Source organism: Lissotriton vulgaris, chromosome 4_1 (genome assembly GCF_964263255.1).
Source record: "Lissotriton vulgaris chromosome 4_1, aLisVul1.2, whole genome shotgun sequence".
NCBI lineage: Eukaryota > Metazoa > Chordata > Amphibia > Caudata > Salamandridae > Lissotriton > Lissotriton vulgaris.
This window is the reverse complement of record NC_141691.1, coordinates 1,670,129,322-1,670,151,384: the sequence shown is the minus strand read 5'-3', so window position 1 is coordinate 1,670,151,384 and position 22,063 is coordinate 1,670,129,322. Positions and strand designations below refer to the sequence as shown.

The 22,063-nt window shown below is 43.2% G+C and overlaps 1 protein-coding gene across 3 annotated transcripts in view; it reads right to left on the bottom strand.

The window, feature by feature from the left end:
- RALYL (RALY RNA binding protein like) overlaps nt 1-22,063 on the bottom strand; it is a 1,731,499-nt gene that overhangs the window by 1,116,338 nt on the left and 593,098 nt on the right. For all 3 annotated transcript variants that reach the window (XM_086965943.1, XM_086965944.1, XM_086965945.1), the window contains exon 3: nt 4,391-4,474. In XM_086965943.1, the coding sequence (XP_086822069.1) occupies nt 4,391-4,474 (84 nt within the window). The remainder of the gene's footprint in view (nt 1-4,390; nt 4,475-22,063) is intronic.

Genomic DNA, 22,063 nt, shown 5'->3' with positions numbered 1-22,063 from the left:
GTGATGCTTCTGGAGCACTTTTATTATTATTATTATTATATTCTTATATAGCGCCTGATTCGACCCCCAAAGGGTTATCTCCGCACTTGCCTTGGGATCCCGTCCTGGCTTTTCCCTGTGAGATAGCCCCTACAGGGCATCCCCAAGGTGAAAGCCAGGCATCCCGCCACGGGGGGCCGTTGTGGAGATTAAGCAAGCTTAATGCCCAGAGTTGCAGAGTGTGAACCCATGATTAGGTCAGGCACCGAAGCGAGAATTATCGAGGCCATGGACATTTGAGCTCAAGACCCTGCCGCGTCGGGAATTGAACCCTGGTCCCGGGTCTGACCTCTGCTTCAGGGTCTGCCTGCTCTAACCAGTGAGCCACACTTCTCCACACTTAGCAGCCACGGTTAGAAAAGAGGGCATCATTGTATCTCTCTGTATGGACTTAGGCACATTATTTCGCCCTATGTGGACTTTGTTTTATTCCACATTAGAAACACAAGAACAGCTTTGAACCCGCTGCTTGTATGGTTGGGAATCTGTGCTGTGCTGTCTGGGTTTTAACTCAGTAGAGACAACCCTGTCTATTCCCAGAAGTGGTGCCAACACTACAATTGCAGGGGCCTGCCAAAACCTTTAGATATATATGAATTAAAATATATCATGATGATGCAGGCGCCCTAGAGAGTAATGTGGGTAAGACCATAAGAGCTGCTAGGACATGTTTACAAGTCCGGAGTAAACTGCCGCTATCTACAATGGGCCGGATGTGCTTTCAAAGATGATCTTGGACCCATGATTCAAACAGTTATTTGGAAGTGTAGCAATTATAATATCCAAACATATATTTAGTACCGAAAATAAGCTATTGCTGAAACGGGCAAGGGGTGAGGCTTCCAAAACAGTGCTGGAAACACTGCAACTGTTCGTTCTGGATGGTGGCCTGTATGCTCTAGATTTTGAGTGGTATTATATTGCATCATAATTACGATGGGTGGCCCGATGCTAGGATGACCGCAAAGCAGGGGAACCTATATATGTGGTTGGTGTGTATGACAGAGGGCAGCTGGTGTCTGCGGTGGTAGTTGGCACCTCCATGGAACAGAAACAATCCAGACTTCTGACTGCGGTCAAGCAATGATGGAGGAAATGTCTGACCCAAACAAGAACATCAGTGCATATGACCCTGTGGGCCCCATTGTGATTATACCCGGGATAGGAGCAGGGACTAACCTGTAGATATGGGACAGTGCTGGTATAAACAACCTCGGAAAGCTGTTTTCTGAGCACAAACTTCAAACATTTGAAAAGCTACATCAGGATTATGACCTTCTGCTGGGCAAGTCTTTGGTGCTCTTACTCGAATAATTAATTTCCTCGGACCTGATAATTCTCGCCTCGGTGCCTATTCTAATCATGGGTCCCACTCTGCAACTCTGGGCAATAGCTTGTTTGATCTCCACAACGCCCCCAACAGTGCTGGGATACCTGGCTTCACCTTGGGCGGGGAAGGGGAGGGGGGCAGGAGTGGGCACCTCACAGGGAAAAGCTAGGAAGGGTTCCACAGCGTACAAGCGCCCAGATACCCTCATGGGTCAATTCGTGAGCTATACAAGTACTACTACATTTACATTTATATTTACAATAGTATCTAGAAAAGCAATAGCTCAAAAACTGGCAGTGCACAACACCTTGCAGACAGTGTTACCACATGGAAAAAGACAAAATCATGGCATTACTGGGTTGATTAAAGTTTAGATGTGTTACAAATAAGATGGGACACTGATATGAAAGGATTTTTTACCAATAAGGAATGGGTCTTGATTCTAGATCTAGATGTGTGCGAAATTCACAAAATTTGCATTCACGTAACTACATGAAATATCTGTGAAATTAGGTGAAATTATAAATAATTACATGAAACTATAATTTAGAGCAAAATGCATCCTCGCGCCAATTTTTTGCACAAGGATGCATTCAACAAAATCACTGAGAACAACAACTGCTTGTGTTCTGTTGCTCTTGGGCATTCGGAAAAGTCGAACTTGCAGAAAATATTTACAGCATGTGGCATACAATTATGCAAAGTGGCATAATCCTGTAATTTGGGGAATTTCATGTAACGAGCACAGAGCAAAATCCCCCCCCCCCAAAAAAATGCTAATTACATGGCAATATTAAAATTTCTCCCAGGCCTACTTGATTCTTGAATTCACATAAAGACCTCTACAAATGCAAGATTTTAATTAGTTCAGTACTAAATATTATACAGGGCATATCTGACACCGTACAAGCTGCACAGTATATATACAGCAGTAGCAGACGTTTGCCCCAGATGCTCGACTGCAGCCGTTGATTTAAGTCATATGTTCTAGAGCTGCACTGACATATTTCTGGAGATAAAGTCCCAGATTTATTGGCAGAATTTACCAGGAAAACAGGATTTTCGTAGCCAGAAAATTCAGAAGCAAGCACAGAAATCAGTTGATACAACAGCGTGGGATTAGTATTTACTAGCAATGAAGAGAGAAAATTATTAAAAACGACTTAATTGAAGTATTTCTGACACCAGATGAATAATATAATAGTAAGTCAATTTGCTCAAACCACGTAACGTGATCAAATCTGCGTAATGCTGGGAATGGTCAGTAAACTTGAAAATTATTAACTATGTGCCAACTACTTAGGCAACTGGCACACTTATTCCGATGCCTTTATAATGCTTATCACTCAGTACAGCAACTGATAAAGGTATCTATGTTGTTTTTAGTGTTCCTAAAATGCTGCACTTAGGTTTTCTATGAGAGGATCCTATGGCTTTAAGCAATAGCTAACAGGGGAAACCCATTTACTCCTCAGTGAAATCTACTTTTATTATTTCTTAGGAACATTGTTTTGTAACTTTGAGGGAACTGCTCTCTTGACATCCCACTACTTCACGTATCAGACTTTTACAGATGTACTCATTAACAGTAATTCTGTGGGTTTTATCAGACGAAGTAGGAATTATTTGAAATGAGAGAAACAATTTCAGCTTCTACTGTTCTGTATTATGTATGTCCAATACTGTTTTGGTTTTTGCAGTTGCAGTACATTTCTTTTGCAATCAAATAGTTCATTTTTCACAATTGTCCAATATCATCGCCGAAGCGGTTTTAATTTTTGGCTAGTGAAAGGGTTGAACTCACCCTCTCTCTGTAGCAACATACTGCAACGCCTCCCCCCACAGAGCACAGTACACTCCATTGTGTTACATTTCAAGCTATGGTGCAAATACAGTACATTGATTCTATCTGAAAAAACATTTTACAAATCTGCATTTCTGTCACACATGTAAAAATGATACCTGGAAAATAGTTTAATCATGTTACAATTAAAAAAGACAAATGACTTAAATATACATTGTCCATAAGGAGAATACGAAACGTAAATATGTGAAAATTAGGTGTAAGAGGTACTGATCAAATTGTTAGCTGCCTACACGAACTGATAGCTCTTGCTGTTTTGCAGAAAGTTGTTTTTTTAGAAAATCCAATTAAGGAACTTCAAAGGCACATCTCCAGACAGCATCTCCAGACAGGGATCAGCATTCAGTTGTAGCTTTTTTACTAACACATCACACACTTCTGATGCTGAAACCCTTCCAAGCACCAGAAGAAAACAACATATCTGATACGTGATCACACTTGTGCAGATAGTTTTCCGCCAGATCCATACCTCTTTGAAGAAATGGCCTTTGCTCGAGTTAAATTTCTTATCTACTGTTCTTTGTAACCCGGAGCCTGTCATATTGGCTCTCATCCCCTAATCCAAAGTCAGTTATGGCTTTAGGCATAAGAATTGCATTATTCTTAGTTGTATCCTTTTTTAGTACTCCACTAATTACCCTTCTCTCTGTTATCCTTTAAATCCTTATTTCATGATCTGTCTCTATTTTTATATGTGATGCTCATATTTGTAGCACTGAATGAATAATAATAATTATTCCCTTTAATTTCGAATCCTGAGCTTTGTTCACTGAAGATGTGTGTTAATAGGTACCAGCAATACTTCCCCACTAACACAAGGGTACTTTGGTTTAAAGTAAAATAGAACTCCCATAGCACTTTTTTAATATTCTCTTACATTCCTTTGAGAAACAATATCAAATTATGGAAAAAACGAATAAATGGGTAATATTCAAAGGAATATTCACATATTGTCAGCATAAATAGAAAGCATTGCTCCCTCTTTGCACTTTTGATAATAGGGAGTTGGAAGTTTCAGGGCTGATTAACAAAGGCATGTAAGAGTAAGTACAGGAGAGATCCAGTAGTATTACTTCCCATACTCCTGAATGCTTTGGTCAGCACTATACTGTGTTAAAAAACTTTGATAAATTAGAGCAAATATGCATTCTTCTTACCTCCTATTCCGTCTGCTGCAAAGCCAGCGGTTCCACTCAGTGATAAATCCAGGCTTGTACAACGCTCTAGAATGAGAGAAGAGCCTGCAAAATAGAAAAATGCACAAATAATAATTTATGTTGCAGTCAATAACTTCTAAATCAAATAATGTATGTTAAAAAGGCGGAAGCTCATGATTGTGGGGGTGTTGCAGAAGAATGAAAAACTCCTTGAAAACATTCACAAAGGTGTACATTTAGATATAGTTTCTAGGGCATCCATAATACGCCTTACATGTTCACAGTTTATTCATTGCATTTTGATGCATAAAATATGCATGCAATACATTCTTTTTATGTATGTGTGTGTAATATGCACTATTGTCGTGTCTATTGCCAGGCATGCGTATGTACTATGCACATTACAATGTTTTGCTAAAAAACACTTTACTGTTGTGAAACATGCTCAAGACATCTATATATTGATTAATGTCATATAGCAACTGCCAGAATAGCTGAATTGTATTTAGCGGATACACGACATACAGGGAAAGAATGGCAACATTTCTGGGTGTCAAATTTATGAGTGCTCATAAGACAAGTATTTCACTAAGGTGATTTACTCCTGGCAAAGAAAGCCATAAATCGAATTTCAGAATGGAATCAGAGAGGAGATTCAATCTAAATTGGTGGGGTTGGGGTGGTGTGGAATGAGTTTCTCAGTGAGGAAAATTACATTTTGCACATAAAACAAAAACGTTATAAAACAGATTATTTAGTTATGAATCTAGAACTATAGAATTGATACATTTCCATGCGGTTTGATGTTTTGGCATGTGAGCACTACTGGAACTCTGCAGGAATAGCATTTTTACTGGACTTCTCCTTGAGTTCTTTGTAAATTCGAAGAAAATGAGAACTTTTATCCAAATACAGCAGGAAATGCTAATTTTCTTTGAGAATCTGACCCATTATAACGTTTTCAAATGAAAAGTCAGATATTCACATTAAAACATTTTGGTGAATCTAGTCTATTATTGTTCAAACATCTAATCATCAACACAGAAGAATAAACGTATATTGTCAAATAGACCTCTTGGAGAAAATTATAGGGCAAAAGATATGATGATGGCTAATTACAAACCAATCAATGTTTATGTTTAGTTACTTGTAAAGTTCAGACCAAAAGTTCAGTGATAACCAGGTGTGCTCAGCAGATCAGAACCTTAACTCAACAAAAAGCACCCTTTTAGCGGCACATCTTTGAGAAATGTCACCTAAGAGTTTGTGGTCTTCTTTCAAAAACTGTGGCCCAGCAAGGAAAAATATGCATCCTCCGAAACACAATTCATGACATTTCAAAAGTTAAGGAACAGCAAGGGCCTACTGTAGACCGCCCAAAGGTAATTATTGAACTCTTATGGTTTTGTGGTGCCTGGAAACACGGTAGACCTATTCCTACAAATACTTTCAAAAGGAATCTTTGACTGGGTTGGAACCCAATATAGGATTTAGAGAGAGGAGAGTAGTGTTGTGGTCTTGCAGCTTATTTGCTTATCTTACATCCTTGAATCCTTGATTTTAATTCCCTTTTCAATCCTATGATTCTGTATGAACCGTATTTCCCTCTGTAAACTTGAGTAATGTAGTGAAAAGATATGTAATGTTAAAACATGATTCTGCTATATAGTATTGTGCCTACTATATGTACATCCCTATCATGCTTAATTCGTAATGAATCTAGTCATATCAAATTTCACAGGTAGTGGAGTACAGCTCAATTTACTTTCTTAAAGATATTTAGTCAACAGCACCACCAGAATTTCTCCCACTTACTCAATAGGCAGTTCAGATGCACTACCTCTCAAGATCACTTAACTATCTTGATCTTTTAGAATGGAGGCATGTAAGCCGTCTGCCACAGGCAATGGAATGGTAGACATATGAGGCGTTCAATATGAAATTAAATTAATATTTATATAGAATTCAGAGATGTCACTATTGGACTACGGAGACTGAGACTACAGATTATGAAAGGCGCTCAATTCTATGGACTCTGACGATTGACACCATTTTTTAAATCTTTTAACTTGATGGCCATTCGAGTGTTGCTCCACTGAGGCCTTGGGGGTCATGGTGTGCTCACTCATATCCGTATATGTTGTTTAATTTTTTTGGGTGGACGTAGGAACTGTGGCCATTATACTTAATGGCGGCCACAAGAAAACTTTTCCTTTTGGAGCCAATTAAAGAATTTGGTTAGACAGTCTCGATTCTTAGACAGCTGGCACAAAATAAATGTGTAGTAAAAAGCTGCATCATTCTAGCCTTAATTTGTTTAATTTTAGGGGCTGATTTACAGTTTGGTGGAGAGGGTATTTCGGAGAATAGCAACGGAATACCCTCTCCTCCAAACTGAAAGTTTGGCCGCTTTATTTATAGACGGACAGACATTCACTATGTCAGTAATGGACACTACTTCATCTCCATCCCTGGCATACTACTGCGATGGGCTGACACTGGACCACCTGTCTGATTTAAAGTGGGTGATCAAATGGCCAGTTTTCACAGTACATCACCGCCAGGTAAAACATGGTAATAAAGGGCAGTAAAAATGGCCAGTGATCCCCAGACCATGGAAGACAACTCCCACAGTATGAAGATCATTAGGTTTTGTATTTTCAAAAACAAAATTGGGTTTTAGGTTTTGAAAATACAAACACAAGTCAAAAGTTTGATGAACTGTACCACCATGTTGACAGAGCCTTCTCTATAACTTTTATGACACTGACAGGAACAGCCTTCACCAATACTAAGAGATATCTGCTGGGCCAGCGGAGTACCCTTGGTAGTGCAGGAATAAAGTACCCAGCTATACCGATAGTTTAACTTTTGTCTGCCAAACTCTAAATTGGCCCTTAGTTTCACAGACTGTTCAAGGACCAGGCTTGTGGAAATCTGCAGACTAAAACAGTAGAGATATGCAAAAGTGTTAAAACTCCAAACCCATCCAATACCTTTCATAAAAGCACATTTTTAAAAAAGATACTGAATTGGTTTAGACTAGACCGACAAAAGCACTCATTGTGTAAAAAATTACCTTCATGCCCAGATTGGCGGTTTTTGCTTGCAAATATTTCTATGGGAGCTAAAATCGGAAAATAGTCTTCTTTGACACCTTAACTTTTTATCTATCTATAATATGTCTGTCTATCTATCTATCTATCTATCTATCTATCTATCTATCTATCTATCTATCTATCTATCTATCTATCTATCTATCTATCTATCTATCTATCCATCCATCTATCTATCTACACACTCACTGTATCACTGCAAATCCCACAGTTAAAATGATGTCAGGGTTCCATTTCAAAACCTATAGACCACAAGAAAAATAATTCATAGCCCTGCCATGTAATGCTCATTACATCACAAATGAAGTCCTTGATAACATCTCATAATATGTAATTGATGACATTACTAACGTCATCATATATGACATAAAAAATGACGCCACTGATGTGCTCATTTTTGTCTTTTACTTGATGATGTTTATCAATGTAACCTTTCAAAAACAACTGAACAGATTTACACTGGACATGTATGTCATGTTGCTGTACCAGGGTGGCTCTGCAGTGTATGATCCCTTATGTATGGGCACATACATAAGGAACTTTTGTTAGATTTCTATGGTGGTTTTGTGACTATATGATAGTATGCGTATGGCATTATGATGGTAGATGATGTTCTGTTTGATGGTGATCCTGATGACTGGTCAACTGACATGGGATGTCTGTGCATGCGTTATTGTTTTTATCATCACAGACACTGAGGTGTATGGGTGTGGGGATTGTGGCTTTGTAGTCATATTTTAATGTGTGTCTTATGACAGCGGATCTGTAAGTGTGTGATGGCTGTTGTGGGAGTGTTTGTTGGCAGCTGATTGGCTTGGGCTTCTTTCTTCCTTCGAGATAGAAAAGCATTGGCGTGGATGGCACTGTGCTAATCCAATCCTTACAGACAGACATTTGAGATGGCAAGGAGCGCCCCATAATGCCTGTCATGGGTTAATTTAAATATAGTTTGAAGCATGGTGCTGCCCCAATCTGGGGAACATAGCAAACACAAGATGATGGATGGAGTGCTGAAATTTTTCAACCCCTCACCCCAGTCAAGATATCTAGGTTTAATCCATCGTTCTTTAGCTCACTTCACCACCCCAGTTTGGACCAAGCCATATGAAAATCAGTCTTGACCCTGCTCCCCATGGGAACAGTCCAGCCCGAACTGCCAGTCCAGGTCCTCCGTTTACTGGAAACAAGCATTCTAGGTTAGATTTCAGGGTATCACCCCTCATCAGCTAGGCTAGCTTGAATCTAGAGGCACAGTGAGCAAGGGACATACGTCTGGGCATACCCATGCCCACCTAGGGTGAACACAGCAATCACAAGATGATGGATGGAGTGCTGAAACTTTTCAACTACTGACCCCCAGTGAGGAGATCTGGGTTTAATCCATCGTTCTTTTCATCACTATATAACCCCAGTTTCGACCAAGCCATATGCAAATCAGTCTTGACCCTGCTCTCTATGATAACAGTCCAGCCCGAACTACCAGGCCAGGTCCTCCCAGGACTGGAAACAAGTATCCTAGCGCCGGTTTCAGGGTATCACCCCTCATCAGCCAGGCTAGCTTGAGACAAATGATACAGCAAGCAAGGGAGCCACGTTTGAGTATACACCAACAAGAGTGTTCGCCTTACCTGAGCCTCTTGCATGACTGCGTTCACACAGCGGGGCGGCAAGTCCGAACGAATCTTACCAAATGCTGCAGTCAATCCACCACAGAACAGCATGCTGCGGACCAAGTTTTTGCAAAGATTTTTTTTTTTTTTTTACTGGCACCACACTCAATGTGTTTCAGAGCCCACGCTCTCAAGGAGCTTGGGATTCTGTGGTGGATTGCCTGCAGCATACAGTATAAATATAAAAAAGCATCATCAGAGTTCCTTTGCTGGCAAAAGAGGCCTTTATTGAAACGTTCTCGCACACAGATTTTTCCTAAGCGCCTAGTGTTTCGGCCTCATCTGGCCTTGCTCACAGGCGAGAAAAAGATTATCGAATTGTTCATTGCGCACCTGTGTGCTTTTGAATCATGTGACCAGAGTACAAAAATGCAAGTCTCAAGGTGCACCGCATTGTTAATATGAATATACTTATTAGAATTCCAAGTCTATTCCCAGTTGCAAAATGTAAGTACTTGATTAGTGGTGCCTCTTTATGATGAAACAATGCCTTGTATGTCAGGTGAGTGGATGTTATTTGCGCATTGCCAAAATTTGAATGAAGTTCCAATTCATGCAATTGAGCCAGCACGATCGTAAATGGTAGTCTGCCATTACGAATTCCTTCCAACATGCTGTCCTATTTACCAAATGGCATTTCCTAAGTAGGTCAGGAGCGTGAGTGGGTCATGCCCCTCAATCTGTATGTCGCACCAAAGTCTCTCGTTACCGGGGCCACCAACACTTCAGGGCGGCCTCTGTTCTTTGGGCACGGAGCAGCCCATCCATTTCCACAACAAAAAAGCACCATCGTAGTCCCTTTGCTGGCAAAAGAGGCATTTATTGAAATGTCCTCGCACACAGATTTTTCCCAAGCACCTAACGTTTCGGGCTCATCTGGCCTTGCTCACAGGCGGGAAAAATATTATCGAAGTGTTCATTGCGCACCTGTGTGCTTTTAAATCATTTACCTCACGTGACCAGAGTACAAAAATACAAGTCCCAAGGTGCACCGCATTGTTAATATGAATATACTTATTGGAAGTCCAAGTCTATTCACAGTTGCAAAATGTAAGTACTTGATTAGCAGTGCCTCTGTACGATCATAAATGGTAGTTTGCCATTACGAATCCCTTCCAACACGCTGTCCTATTTACCAAATGGCACTTCCTAAGTAGGTCAGGAGCATGAGTAGGTCATGACCCTCAATCTGTATCTCGCACCAAAGTCTCTCGTTACTGGGGCCACCAACCCTTCAGGGCGGCCTCTGTTCAATGGGCACGGAGCAGCCCATCCATTTCCACAACAAAAAAGCACCACCAGAGGCCCTTTGCTGGCAAAAGAGGCATTTATTGAAACGTTCTTATACATAGATTTTTCCCAAGCGCCTAATGTTTCGGCCTCATCTGGCCTTGCTCACAGGCGGGAAAAAGATTATCGAATTGTTCATTTTGCACCTGTGTGCTTTTGAATCATTTACCTCACGTGACCAGAGTATAAAAATACAAGGATCCAGACCAAATCTCCACAGGTGTCAAGCTGGGTGGCGCAGTAGATGTGTAGATACATAAACCCCGCCCCCCCAAAATTAATTTTTTTGTAATTTGACCTACAGTAGGATTCCTCTGGGACCCCCTCGACCCCCACAAGGCTTTGGGTGAGGGTACCTCTACCCTACCTTGATTTCTTAATATTTTTATTTTTGAGGCCTAAGATGTCCTAAGATGGCAGTCACAACTTTGCCTTCAGGTTGAGGCCAGTTAATCACAACGAGTAGTTGAGCATGCAGCTACGTCATGGATCCTCTGCAGATCCTCTGCAGCATGTATTATACAATGTTTTTTAACTTGAATATGTCAGAAACTACTGACCAGATTTACATCAAATCACAAAAGGCACTCTTTCCGGACATAGATCTAGCTTTCTGCCATTTTTGCTGTGAATCTGTTCACCAGTTTGGGTTGTAGCTGTATCTAAAGTTCCTATGGAAAAATAAATAGAAAACCATGTTTTTGGACCCTCCCCTTTTCTTGACCGACAGATGACCAGGAAACTTTCCGTTCACAAACTAGGCAAAAAAGAGGCCCTTTTGGGAAAGTTTCAAGAAGATTTGTTAAACGGTGACAAAGTTATTAGCAACACAAAAATACATTCCTTATGGAAACACAATCCTTACTAGAGCTACTCAGTGTTGACTGCCACAGATAATTTACATAAATATTTATTCCGCATCTAAAGTTCCTATGGAAAAATAAATAGAAAACCATGTTTTTGGACCCTCCCCTTTTCTTGACCGACAGATGACCAGGAAACTTTCCATTCACAAACTAGGCAAAAAAGAGGCCCTTTTGGGAAAGTTTCAAGAAGATTTGTTAAACGGTGACAAAGTTATTAGCAACACAAAAATACATTCCTTATGGAAACACAATCCTTACTAGAGCTACTCAGTGTTGACTGCCACAGATAATTTACATAAATATTTATTCCGCATACATTTTCATGAGAACGGAAACTTTACAAGTAGTAAGCAATACATTCAAAGATAAAGAAATATGGAAAAATAGAACAAATTGCCAAATTGTGTGGCATGCATATTGCAAATCTTCTAAAAACACAAGCTCCTATAGAAGAAAATGAGAAGGATTCACAAGAGGGTCAGATGTTCACTCAACTAGGATGGGTTTTAACACTTACATACCATAAACAAGTGGCTTAAAACGGAAAAGAAGATTTTGTCCACAATTGCCCATGGGGAACAAAGCAAACATATTTTATGAATTCATTGTGAACGATTAATAAATTGAGATCAACACATAACATGAGTATAAAAATTCATATGACCAACAATGACTAGAAAGAGCTGAACACTCTGAAGGGTGGACAGCATGATTATTACCAAAGCCTCTGATAAAGGTGGAAACTTTGTGAATATGGATAGTGCAACACAGATGCACACATATATATATAAAATATGTATTTTGAGGTGTCACTGTATTTAGACTTTGGTGAAGTATGTAATAGAATCAATCGTAAAGCAACGGCCAGCAATAGTTTACTGCATGCAAACAGTCAGCATCCAAAGGCTCTGTAATAGAATGCTCCCTATGGAGAACTTTTAAGAGCAATGAGAACATGCTCAAAAGATATATATTTCTAAAAAGAAGCTTAAGGCATGATCTGCAGGTTCTGGGCTAGAGGATATCCAGCCACAGTTGAAGATGAACTTAAAGGTGTAAGAGAAAAAGGGGAAAAAAACCTGTTACTAGTGACTATGGGAAATATATCAAAGTCAGAAAACCAAGAAAAACAATTGTGCAGATTTATTATGGAATTATCAGCGAAGTACTGGAAAATCAAGTACGAATTGCACAAACAGTGGAACCTACTGTGACATAATGTACATTTGAAACAAATAGTAGGAATACATCCAAAAATAACATAAAAAATGCAAGCCTATGAAACCTATTGATTAAAAGTCATTTAGAGCATGTGGAAAATAACAATAAAACATGGTTAAAATTTAAAGAATTTTTTTTATAGAACTGTGGATCATGCAAAGGTTGTTGCATTTGGATAAACAAAAAACAATATGTGAAATATGAATGAATCAAAAAGGATATACAGGAGGTTTTCACAATACCAAACAGAATGTGTTACCTATGTGTTAGAATGTGAAATCAAGAGGAAATATGTTGGGAGTACAACCAAAATGCTAAAGATAATAATATTGCAACATCTGAGGGCAATAAAAAATAAAGACATCAGTTATCCCATTTCCAAATATTACTGGGACATACATAATGGAAAAATCAAAAGACCTGGTGCTCTATGGTGCAGAACTTATTTTCTTAGACCCACATGGAGGTTATTGGGAACATGTGAGAAAAGAAGACATTGTTAATGTAGGTGAGTGAAGGAACATGGAGTCACAACCAGGACCCAGGGATACATTTTCATTTATAACCTCTAAACTGAAGTATAAAGCAAAGAGTAATTGTTTAAGTGATACATGAAGAACATCTGACCATCAACAAATGTGAAACATTTAATGAACTAAGCAATCAAGATGTAATCACTGTACAAATAATGTGTTTGACAACAAACAGTGGGTACCATCTGGAATGGGATTTGCAAATAATTTAAACCAATTAAAAGAAGAAACATGAAAAATTGTGTTTTAATAGGTCATGCCCTGGTTGCTAAGAAATGAAAAAAATCAAATGGGGATTGAGAGATAATGTATCATTAAAAAACACAATATTTTAGATCAGCTGCTGAAGTGAATGAAAGAAAGAAATGAATACAAAGAATCAATTATAAGGAATAAATCAGATGGAATGACTCAGCAAAATAAAATAGAGGGATATTTACTAAAAAACAAAAAAAACTAATTGAGTCAGCGTAAAATTTATACTTCACAAACATGCAGTTTTGGATTCTAGGATATGGGAAATATAAACATCTTGATTTTATTAGATAAAGTAGAATGGTAGTCAATTGACTTGAGAATTATAAATTGCCAGACTCCTGCTGGAACTTGAGAAATGTGAAATAAATAAATTACTGTTTCGTCTGGAAAAGTGTTAAATGTGTATTTCATATAGCTCTTTTTCAATTAGGGTTATGTGTTATGCTATGTGCATTTGCAAAAGTGCACTGTCACCCAGGAGGGTATTTTGATGCTTATGCAAGTGCAGGACTAGACCAACCTATGGAAGATGAGTGGGTCTTCAGCTTCTGGTGGAACTAAAGAATTGAAGAAGCAGCTGTAATATGTTACAGTAGTTAATTTCAAGCATTAAGGTCAGTGAAGGATAATGTCCAACCGCCGGTTATAGTTCTGTGTATGCAAGTAGGAGTCCGGATGAGCACAGGTGTCTGATTGGTTTGTGAAATGAGAATCTGCCATTGAGATAGGCTGAAAATGTATGTGGTGAGATTTAACTGGGCTCGTTTGTATACAGAAGTGTTAGAAATGAGATTTCCGGTGAGCTAGGGCATACGCCTAAGCCAGGCAGAAACCACCACTCTAGTCAGGGCAAGGGAGTTACACACTGAAGATAACCCCTGCTCACCCCCTTTGTAGCTTGGCATGAGCAGACAGGCTTATCCCCGAGGTGAAAAGCGTTTAGGCAACACACACACACACAGTAGCAACACACTAGGCACACCACAAAAGAAGCTCCACCCAAGGTTATATCAAAAATAGCCTTTGTATTATCATAAACAAATTAGAACATAATCACACATTTACACTGTGCCAACTGGCACTAGACAATATTCACAGGGGATTATATACAGGACAGGGCCAATCGGGCCACTGTCAGAACCATCAGAACAGGTAAGTAAATTTAAACATAACCAGTAACTACTGGTACAATAATGACCTCAGCATTATCACCTTAGACATAAACCTAATTGGCCCACCTCATTAGCATAAACACATTACAAAATAGGCCTCACCAACATAAACACATTATATAATAACCTCATAATTATAAACACATTACGCAATAGGCCTCACTAGCATAAACACATTATGCAATAACCTCATAAGCATAAACACATTATGCAATAGGCCTCACTAGCAAAAACACATAATGCATAAATCACGGTGCATAATATTAGCCATCAACACATGGTGCATAAATCATCAGCATAAACACATTGTGTAAGGGGCATCACAATAGGGCCTTGCGCCCTACCAATCACAAAACTGACCCCAGGCCAACTGGCCTTCTCTCTGGGGCTCAAATGCCATATGTCCAAAATGTCAGGGCGCCAATGCAGTGAAAAGCAATGTGCCCCAAAGCCCTGTATATGCAAATGTGCTGGGGGCGTAGGGTGCAACTCACCCATTCCTGGCAACAGAAATGGCCCCCAACCATTGCAGCTGCCCGCTACGGTGGCACAGCTGAAGGAACAAACAAGTGCTGGCACTCACTGTTTCTCGTGGCTCCCATTGGGACTCCGACAGAAAAATTGCCAACAGGTTGCAGCTGTCCACGACAGTGGTACAGCTGAGGAAAGTAAACAAGCACTGGGCAAGTTGGAGCCCCCCGCTGGGGCTCAGGAACACCAGAATGCGCCACATGTTACAGCTGCTCGTGACTGCAGCACAGCTGAGGAAACTGGCTTCGCTCTGGCACCAACTGCGACCGATATGAGGCCCCCCTCACTGGGGTCTCCCTCTGGTGAAACAGGCACCAGAAATACTGGAAATGCAGCTCCCACTCACCAGGGTCTGCTGGACTCCTTCCGTCTGCACTGGCAACTCCGCTCTTGAGGGACTCCTCCAGGCTGGCTCACTTTTGGGGACATGGACCCATGGGTCTCCGCCTGCCTCCAGGCTCCGAGGACTTGCGGGGCTTTCTTCCTCTCGGCGGCCGGAATTCCACCCAACATCAGGCAACCACTGCCTGGCTTCCTGCGGCCACACCCATTTCAGCTGTGGGTCCCGGAGTGATGTCTCCGCCGGACGGCCGCAGCCAATTCTCCCCCGTGGCTCGGTCTTGCGTCCCCAGGTCAGGGCAACACACCAATGCGGGGTGGGCTCCTGCTTCGGTCTCTTGGTGAAACGCAGGGCTCCCTCTGTCATACGGGAGTCCTGCCCGGAATGCTGAAGACAACAGAGCGATGCTGCCACCACTCCTGGGCGAGAATGCGGGGTAGGCTCCGGCTTCTCCCACGAACTTCACAATGCGGGGTAGGCTCCCGTTTCTCAGGGTCACAATTGCGGGGTGGGCACCCGCCAAACTTGCATCCAAAACACGGGGTGGGCTTCCGCTCAATCAGCAGCATAGGGGGGAATCCCACATGCTGGGATTTCCCTCACAGTCTCACGCTGCAGACGCCAGCTCTTCTCTTCTGCTGGCCAATAAAGTAAGAGCGCTCACGAGGACCTGGGTTTCCAAACGTCCAAGGGGCACAGCTGGGCCCAGGCAGGCCAGTACACAGGGCCATCCAGCAGGGAGGCAAGCCCTCGTGGCAGCAAGACCCAGTTAGCACAGGAACAGCACACCAACATGGGGTCACAGCCCCTATATTTATACCACATTTCTCTTTGTCTGTAAAGCACAGGGCTTGGGGGAACCAGTTCCAACTGGTTCTGGAGCCCTCTATTTACAGTGCGCACACCCTTCTTTGGGAGATGAGGGCTCTGCCATCAGACACACCACAGGAGCCAGCATTGACCTAGACAGGCACAATCCTATTCAGGGCCAGGGGACTACTCCTCCCACTACTCCAAATGCAGATGTCCTATTCAGCCTAGCGCTGACTCACCCTGCCCCTCCTGGAGCCACACATACCTCACCAGCCCCTGCCACTCAAAAGCCAGACATGCAATCCACATCAGGCAGGCAGACATATAGCACACAGAAATGCCAACTTCTAAAAGTGGTATTTCTAAAATAACTATAATAAATCTGGGCACACCATTGAGTAGCATTTATTATTACTATTCCAAACATACCAAACTTGACCCCTAGTACTTTTCTCCCCACATGCACCCCACATGCACCATAATTGGGCCATCCACCGCGGCTTCAGCGGGTCTATTCCAGCGAGTTTCGCGCTTTCTGCTATCATAGGCGCCATCTTGGGGGTAGGTAGGATCGCCAGTCCAGGGAGCGCTCTAGCAGTCAGGCTGACTCGCTAGAGCCCTATATAGACGAGACATGCAAGCGCGCAGCGTGTGCGCGCGGTGTGTGTGTCGCAGTAACGCCGGAGTCACGCCAGAGTCCAGCCCGTCTGCGCCCGTCCGCGCTAAGGACGGCTGGATGGCTGGGAGACTGGACATGTTGACGGTGAGTTCACTGAGATCAGCTATTCCTGGCAGGACCTGCTGACTCTCAAGCCTCCCACACTGCCTTGCCATCATAGGTATGCCCCAGAGTCGCTTATGACCCCCCCAGGCTGTCACTGCTTCCGGCCTACTCTTACGGTGCCGGCTCCCATTGCGGTCGTCACACCAGTAGGTTCAAGTGCGAAATCAGGAACCACGATGAGAAGCGATAAGGGGTTTCTCATAAACGCGAGGTCATTGATTAAGAATAATCTCGCATTTAAGGATTTCGTCTTGTCCAGAAAACCTGCCTGGGTCTTCATCACAGAAACGTGGGCCAAGGACTCTTCGGGACCTGATTTGGTTGAGGCAGTACCGGATGGTTATTCGTTGGTGAGGGAGGATAGAGTGGGACGTATTTGGGCGGGGGGGCTGGGCATTCTTTACAGAGACTGCTTTTCCTGCCATACCATCCCACTCTCCACACCGCAAAATTCCTTTCAGGCCCTTCAGTTTTCTATCAACGGATCATATGCAGTTCCGTTTACGGGCCTCCTCATTTATAGACCACCGGGGACCAGAACAGATTTTGGTCATCACATGCTCACTATTTTAGAGCCACACTTTGGCTGTGAGCATCTTACTGTTCTGGGGGACATGAATTTCCATTTGGAAAATCTGGAGTCAAAGGAAACTCGATCCCTTTTGGATATTTTCTCCGGATGTGGGATGAAACAGCTAGTCAATGATCCCACCCATCAAGCAGGTCATTTGCTGGATGGGGTCTTTTCCAACGACCCCCGGCTAACCATCGGGACTCCCATCCCTCTCTCCTGGTCGGACCATTCTGCGATCCCTTTAGAATTAACGATCCCGACTGTCAAGAGCAAGGTGAATGAGCCAAGTAAAATGGAATTGAGGCGTAACCTCAAAAGCAATACCAATGACATGCTCGCCCCTAGACTGCCCAGTCGGATGATCACCTCAGAGGAGGACGTAGGGAATGCAGTAGAGAGGTTGGATACTGCTATCAAAACCGCTATTGATGACCTGGCCCCTGCCTCACTCCGTTATTCCGCGAGGAAAAGTCCATCTGCACCGTGGTTCTCGGAATCATTAAGACTCCTTAGGCAGGGAGTTCGAAGACAGGAACGCCTTTGGAGGACTAGCTGGGATTTGCGAGAGAAGGATAGTCACAAAACCCTGCTAAAGGAGTACAAAATTGAGGTGATAAGGACTAAACAAGAGTATTTCACCTCTCTGACTTCCTCACTCTCCTCGCCGAAAGAGCTGTTTAAGATCGTAGACACGCTCACATCATTGAAGGTGCCGGACCCTGTTGTTAGCTCACAGCAGCTCTGTAATGATGTTGCACAATTTTTTCAATCTAAAATTGTGGACATTTATTCGGCTTTAGAATCTCAGAGGTCGGCACTATCTTCCTCTCCCTGCCTTCCTGTCCCCCCACTAACATCTTCCGGGGAGGTACCGTCAAGGTGTTTTTCCAGCTTTCCACCCCTCTCCTTACAGGAACTTGAAGTTCTCCTACTCAAGACCAGGTCGGGGTCTCCTTTAGACCCTTGCCCCCTGAAAATTCTTAAACAATGTAAGGAGACTCTCTTGCCCCTGCTATTAGAGATCATGAACAGGGCAATGAGAGATGGGACCTTCCCGCTACAATGGAAAAGAGCGGTGGTGAAACCATTGTTAAAAAAGCCTACATTGGACCCGGGCGTTCTCAAAAACTTCCGCCCCATTTCGCTGCTCCCAACCCCAGCAAAGATGTTGGAAACTCATCTCAACCAGCATCTTGCTGCCTTCCTGGAAACCTCTGGCCTTTTAGATCACTCGCAGCATGGATTTCGGAGAGAGCATAGTACGGAGTCGGCCCTTACCACTGTGCTTGATAACATCCGCACTAGAGTGGATAAGGGCCAGACCACTCTCCTTATTCTGCTAGATCTTACGGCTGCGTTTGATACCCTGTCTCCCTCAGTGTTAACATCTCGCCTGAGGGAGATAGGGGTTGAGGGGCCCGCACTTAGTTTGCTGACCTCCTTCCTTGGCCAAAGGGAACAGAGAGTTACGCTGGGGGAGTTCCTATCTCCATCCCTTCCTGTGCAGTGTGGGGTCCCTCAGGGGTCAGCATTAAGTCCGACCCTTTTTAACATCTATGTGACCCCACTTGCCAGGCTTATTAGATCCTACGGGATGGAGGTAGTCTCCTACGCCGACGACACGCAGATATTGATGTCTCTCGCCCAACCTGCCATCTTGGCTGCCTCCCATTTTAGACACTGCATGGAGGCAGTGGCTCAATGGATGATTTGCAATTCATTGAAGCTCAACGGCGAGAAGACAGAAATTCTCGTGTTCGGAGGTAAGGAGGATATCTGGTCGGCGGAATGGTGGCCTTCATCTTTGGGAGTGTGCCCTACACCCACTGCCTTGGCTAGGAACTTAGGAGTCATGATTGACCCTGCTTTGGGGTTGGGTCAGCAAGTAAGTAGGACTATTTCCACCTGCTGGGGCATAATAAACATCCTGAGGAAGATAAAACATTACCTGTCCCCTCAAGCCAGAAAGCAAATTGTAATAGCATTAATAGGCTCAAGACTAGATTATTGTAATGCCTTATACCTTGGCATTAACAAGAGTCTGATAATGCGACTTCAAATGGTGCAGAATGCCTCCGCGAAGTTTGTGCTAGATCTCCCTAGGCGGGCCTCTGCCACGGCTGCCAGGAAAGCACTGCATTGGCTTCCAATTGAGGACAGGATTTCTTTTAAGTCCCTTTGTTTGATCTATGGGGCCCTGGCCACTAACAAATCTGGAGGCCTAAGGGATCTGTTAATTCCATATACCCCTTCCAGATCCTTGCGCTCGGCTAACAAATTCTTGCTATCAATCCCCCGTGTCCGTAGAGCTAGGTGGGGTGGCAGAGCCTTTTCAACTTTGTCTCCAAGGATGTGGAACTCTCTGCCGTCTGAGATTAAAACCCTTCCCTCAAAGCAAGCCTTTAGAAAGGCCCTTAAGACGTGGCTATTTGCCAAAGCCTATCCTTAGCTCGGGTTCTGCTTTTTTTGATTTCTTTCTTAGGCGCCTTGATGCCTACGGGCTTAGTTGCGCGATATAAATTTTATTTCAATTCAATGCTGCACCTCTCATAGCAGGAATTACCACTGAAACACTTATCAGGGAATCCCCAATGCATTCCTATGAGAGGGCAGCCTCACATTAGTGAGAAACCAAAATGGCTGTTTGTCACTACCAGGACATGTCACACACTTAAGGTACATGTCATACCTTTTACCTACAATGCACCCTGCCCATAGGGCTAGCTAGGGCCTTCCTTAGGGGTGACTGACATGCAATAAAAGGGGGGTCAAAGACATGGCGCACACTTTAGGTGCCATGTCACAGCGGCAGTAACACTGCGTGCCCAGGCCCTGCAATGCCAGAGGGTTGGGATGGTTTGAAAGACTACTTTGGTGGATGGTGCAATCAGCGCTGCAAGCCCACGAGTAGCATTTAATTTACCAACCCTGGGTATATGAGATACCACTTTACAAGGGACTGACCGGTAAATTAAATATGCCAAACAGGTGTAGACCAATCTTACCATGTTTACCACAGAGAGCACACGCACTTTACACTGGACATAAGTGTTAAAGTGCCCAGAGTCCTAAAACCACCAACACCATGTCAGAAAAAAGGCTAGGAGGAAGGCAAAAAGTTCAGAGAGGATCCTGCAAAATGGGCCAAGTGCAACAAGAAGTTAGTGAAACACACTCAGATGTGGTGTGAAGTATGTGCAGCAAGATAGGTTGACTGTAATTCTGGCTGCCATTCTGAATGGTTTGAAGTCATCTAGTGAGTTTCTTGCTGATCCCGGTGTAGAGGGGGTTCCTGTAGCCCAGCAGGAAGTTGTGATGGCATTTTCTTGGCTGGTCGTGTTTAGTTGGCTGTTGATGATAATCACGAGGTTCTTGCTGTGGGTTGTGCGGGGGTCTCAATTTAGCTAACCACCAGGTGTCAACTCACAGTGATGGGTTGTGCCTGAAGATAGTGACTTCTGTCTTGTTGGTGTTAAGTTTGAGACAGTTAATCTTCATACAGTTGGTGACATCAGCGAATGTAGTAAATTGTAAATTGTTGTGTCTTGTAAAGCGCACTGCTACCCGGAGGCCTCGTAGCGCTATAGACCGCTGGGGAACCCGTCCTGGCTTTCCCTGTGAGATAGTCCCTCCTGGGGGTCTCCAAGGTGAAACCAGGCATCCCCGGCGTTTGTGTGGGGCCGTTGTGGAGATGAGGCAAGCTAATGCCCAGAGTTGCCGAGTGTGCTCCCTGGTCGGAGTAGGCACCGATGCGAGAATTATCAGTCCGCTGATCCTGGTCCAAGACCCTGCCGCGTCGGGAATCGAACCCTGGTCCCGGGCCGTTCTCTGCACTCGGGTCTGCCGCCTCTAACCAGTGAGCCACACCTCTCCTACTATAGTATAGGTGTTGAGAGTCTTGTCCAAGAGGGAGAGTAGAGCTGGCTGTTGTCGGTGTATGATAAGAATCAATGTCCCAGGCTGGAAGGAGCATATCCATCAAAGAGCAGGTCCTTGGATTCTAATCTCATGCAGGCATTAGTTGAGGATGGAGTAGGAAGCCATGTCAAATTCCGCAGAGAGGTACAGGAGGATATGGGCAACCGTGTCTCCTCCAGTCTAGAATCACACACGTGTTGTGTGTAGCAGAGGTGAGGACTGTTTATACTCTGTGGCTGGGTTTGAAGCTGGAGTAGTGTGATGTGGCGGAGGTGGTGGTTGTTGAAATGGTTTATGAGACTTGTTGATAAGTTTCTCCAGTAGTTTGACAGGAATGTGGCAGGGAGATAGCTCTGAAATTGGCGAACACTGGTGGGTCAACAGAATCTTTTTTGAGCAGGGGGATACTCTGACATGTTTTTATGTGTCCAGGAACCGACAGAAGAACTGGGGCATGTATTATCAAGGTGAACTCTGCGCTAATGGGCAATATAGGTATCTGACTTTTACTAGAACACGTAAAATGTAAGACCATTAACTTTGAAAGACATAAATGTTTGAGTACTGCTGTAAGTGGGAAATGCATT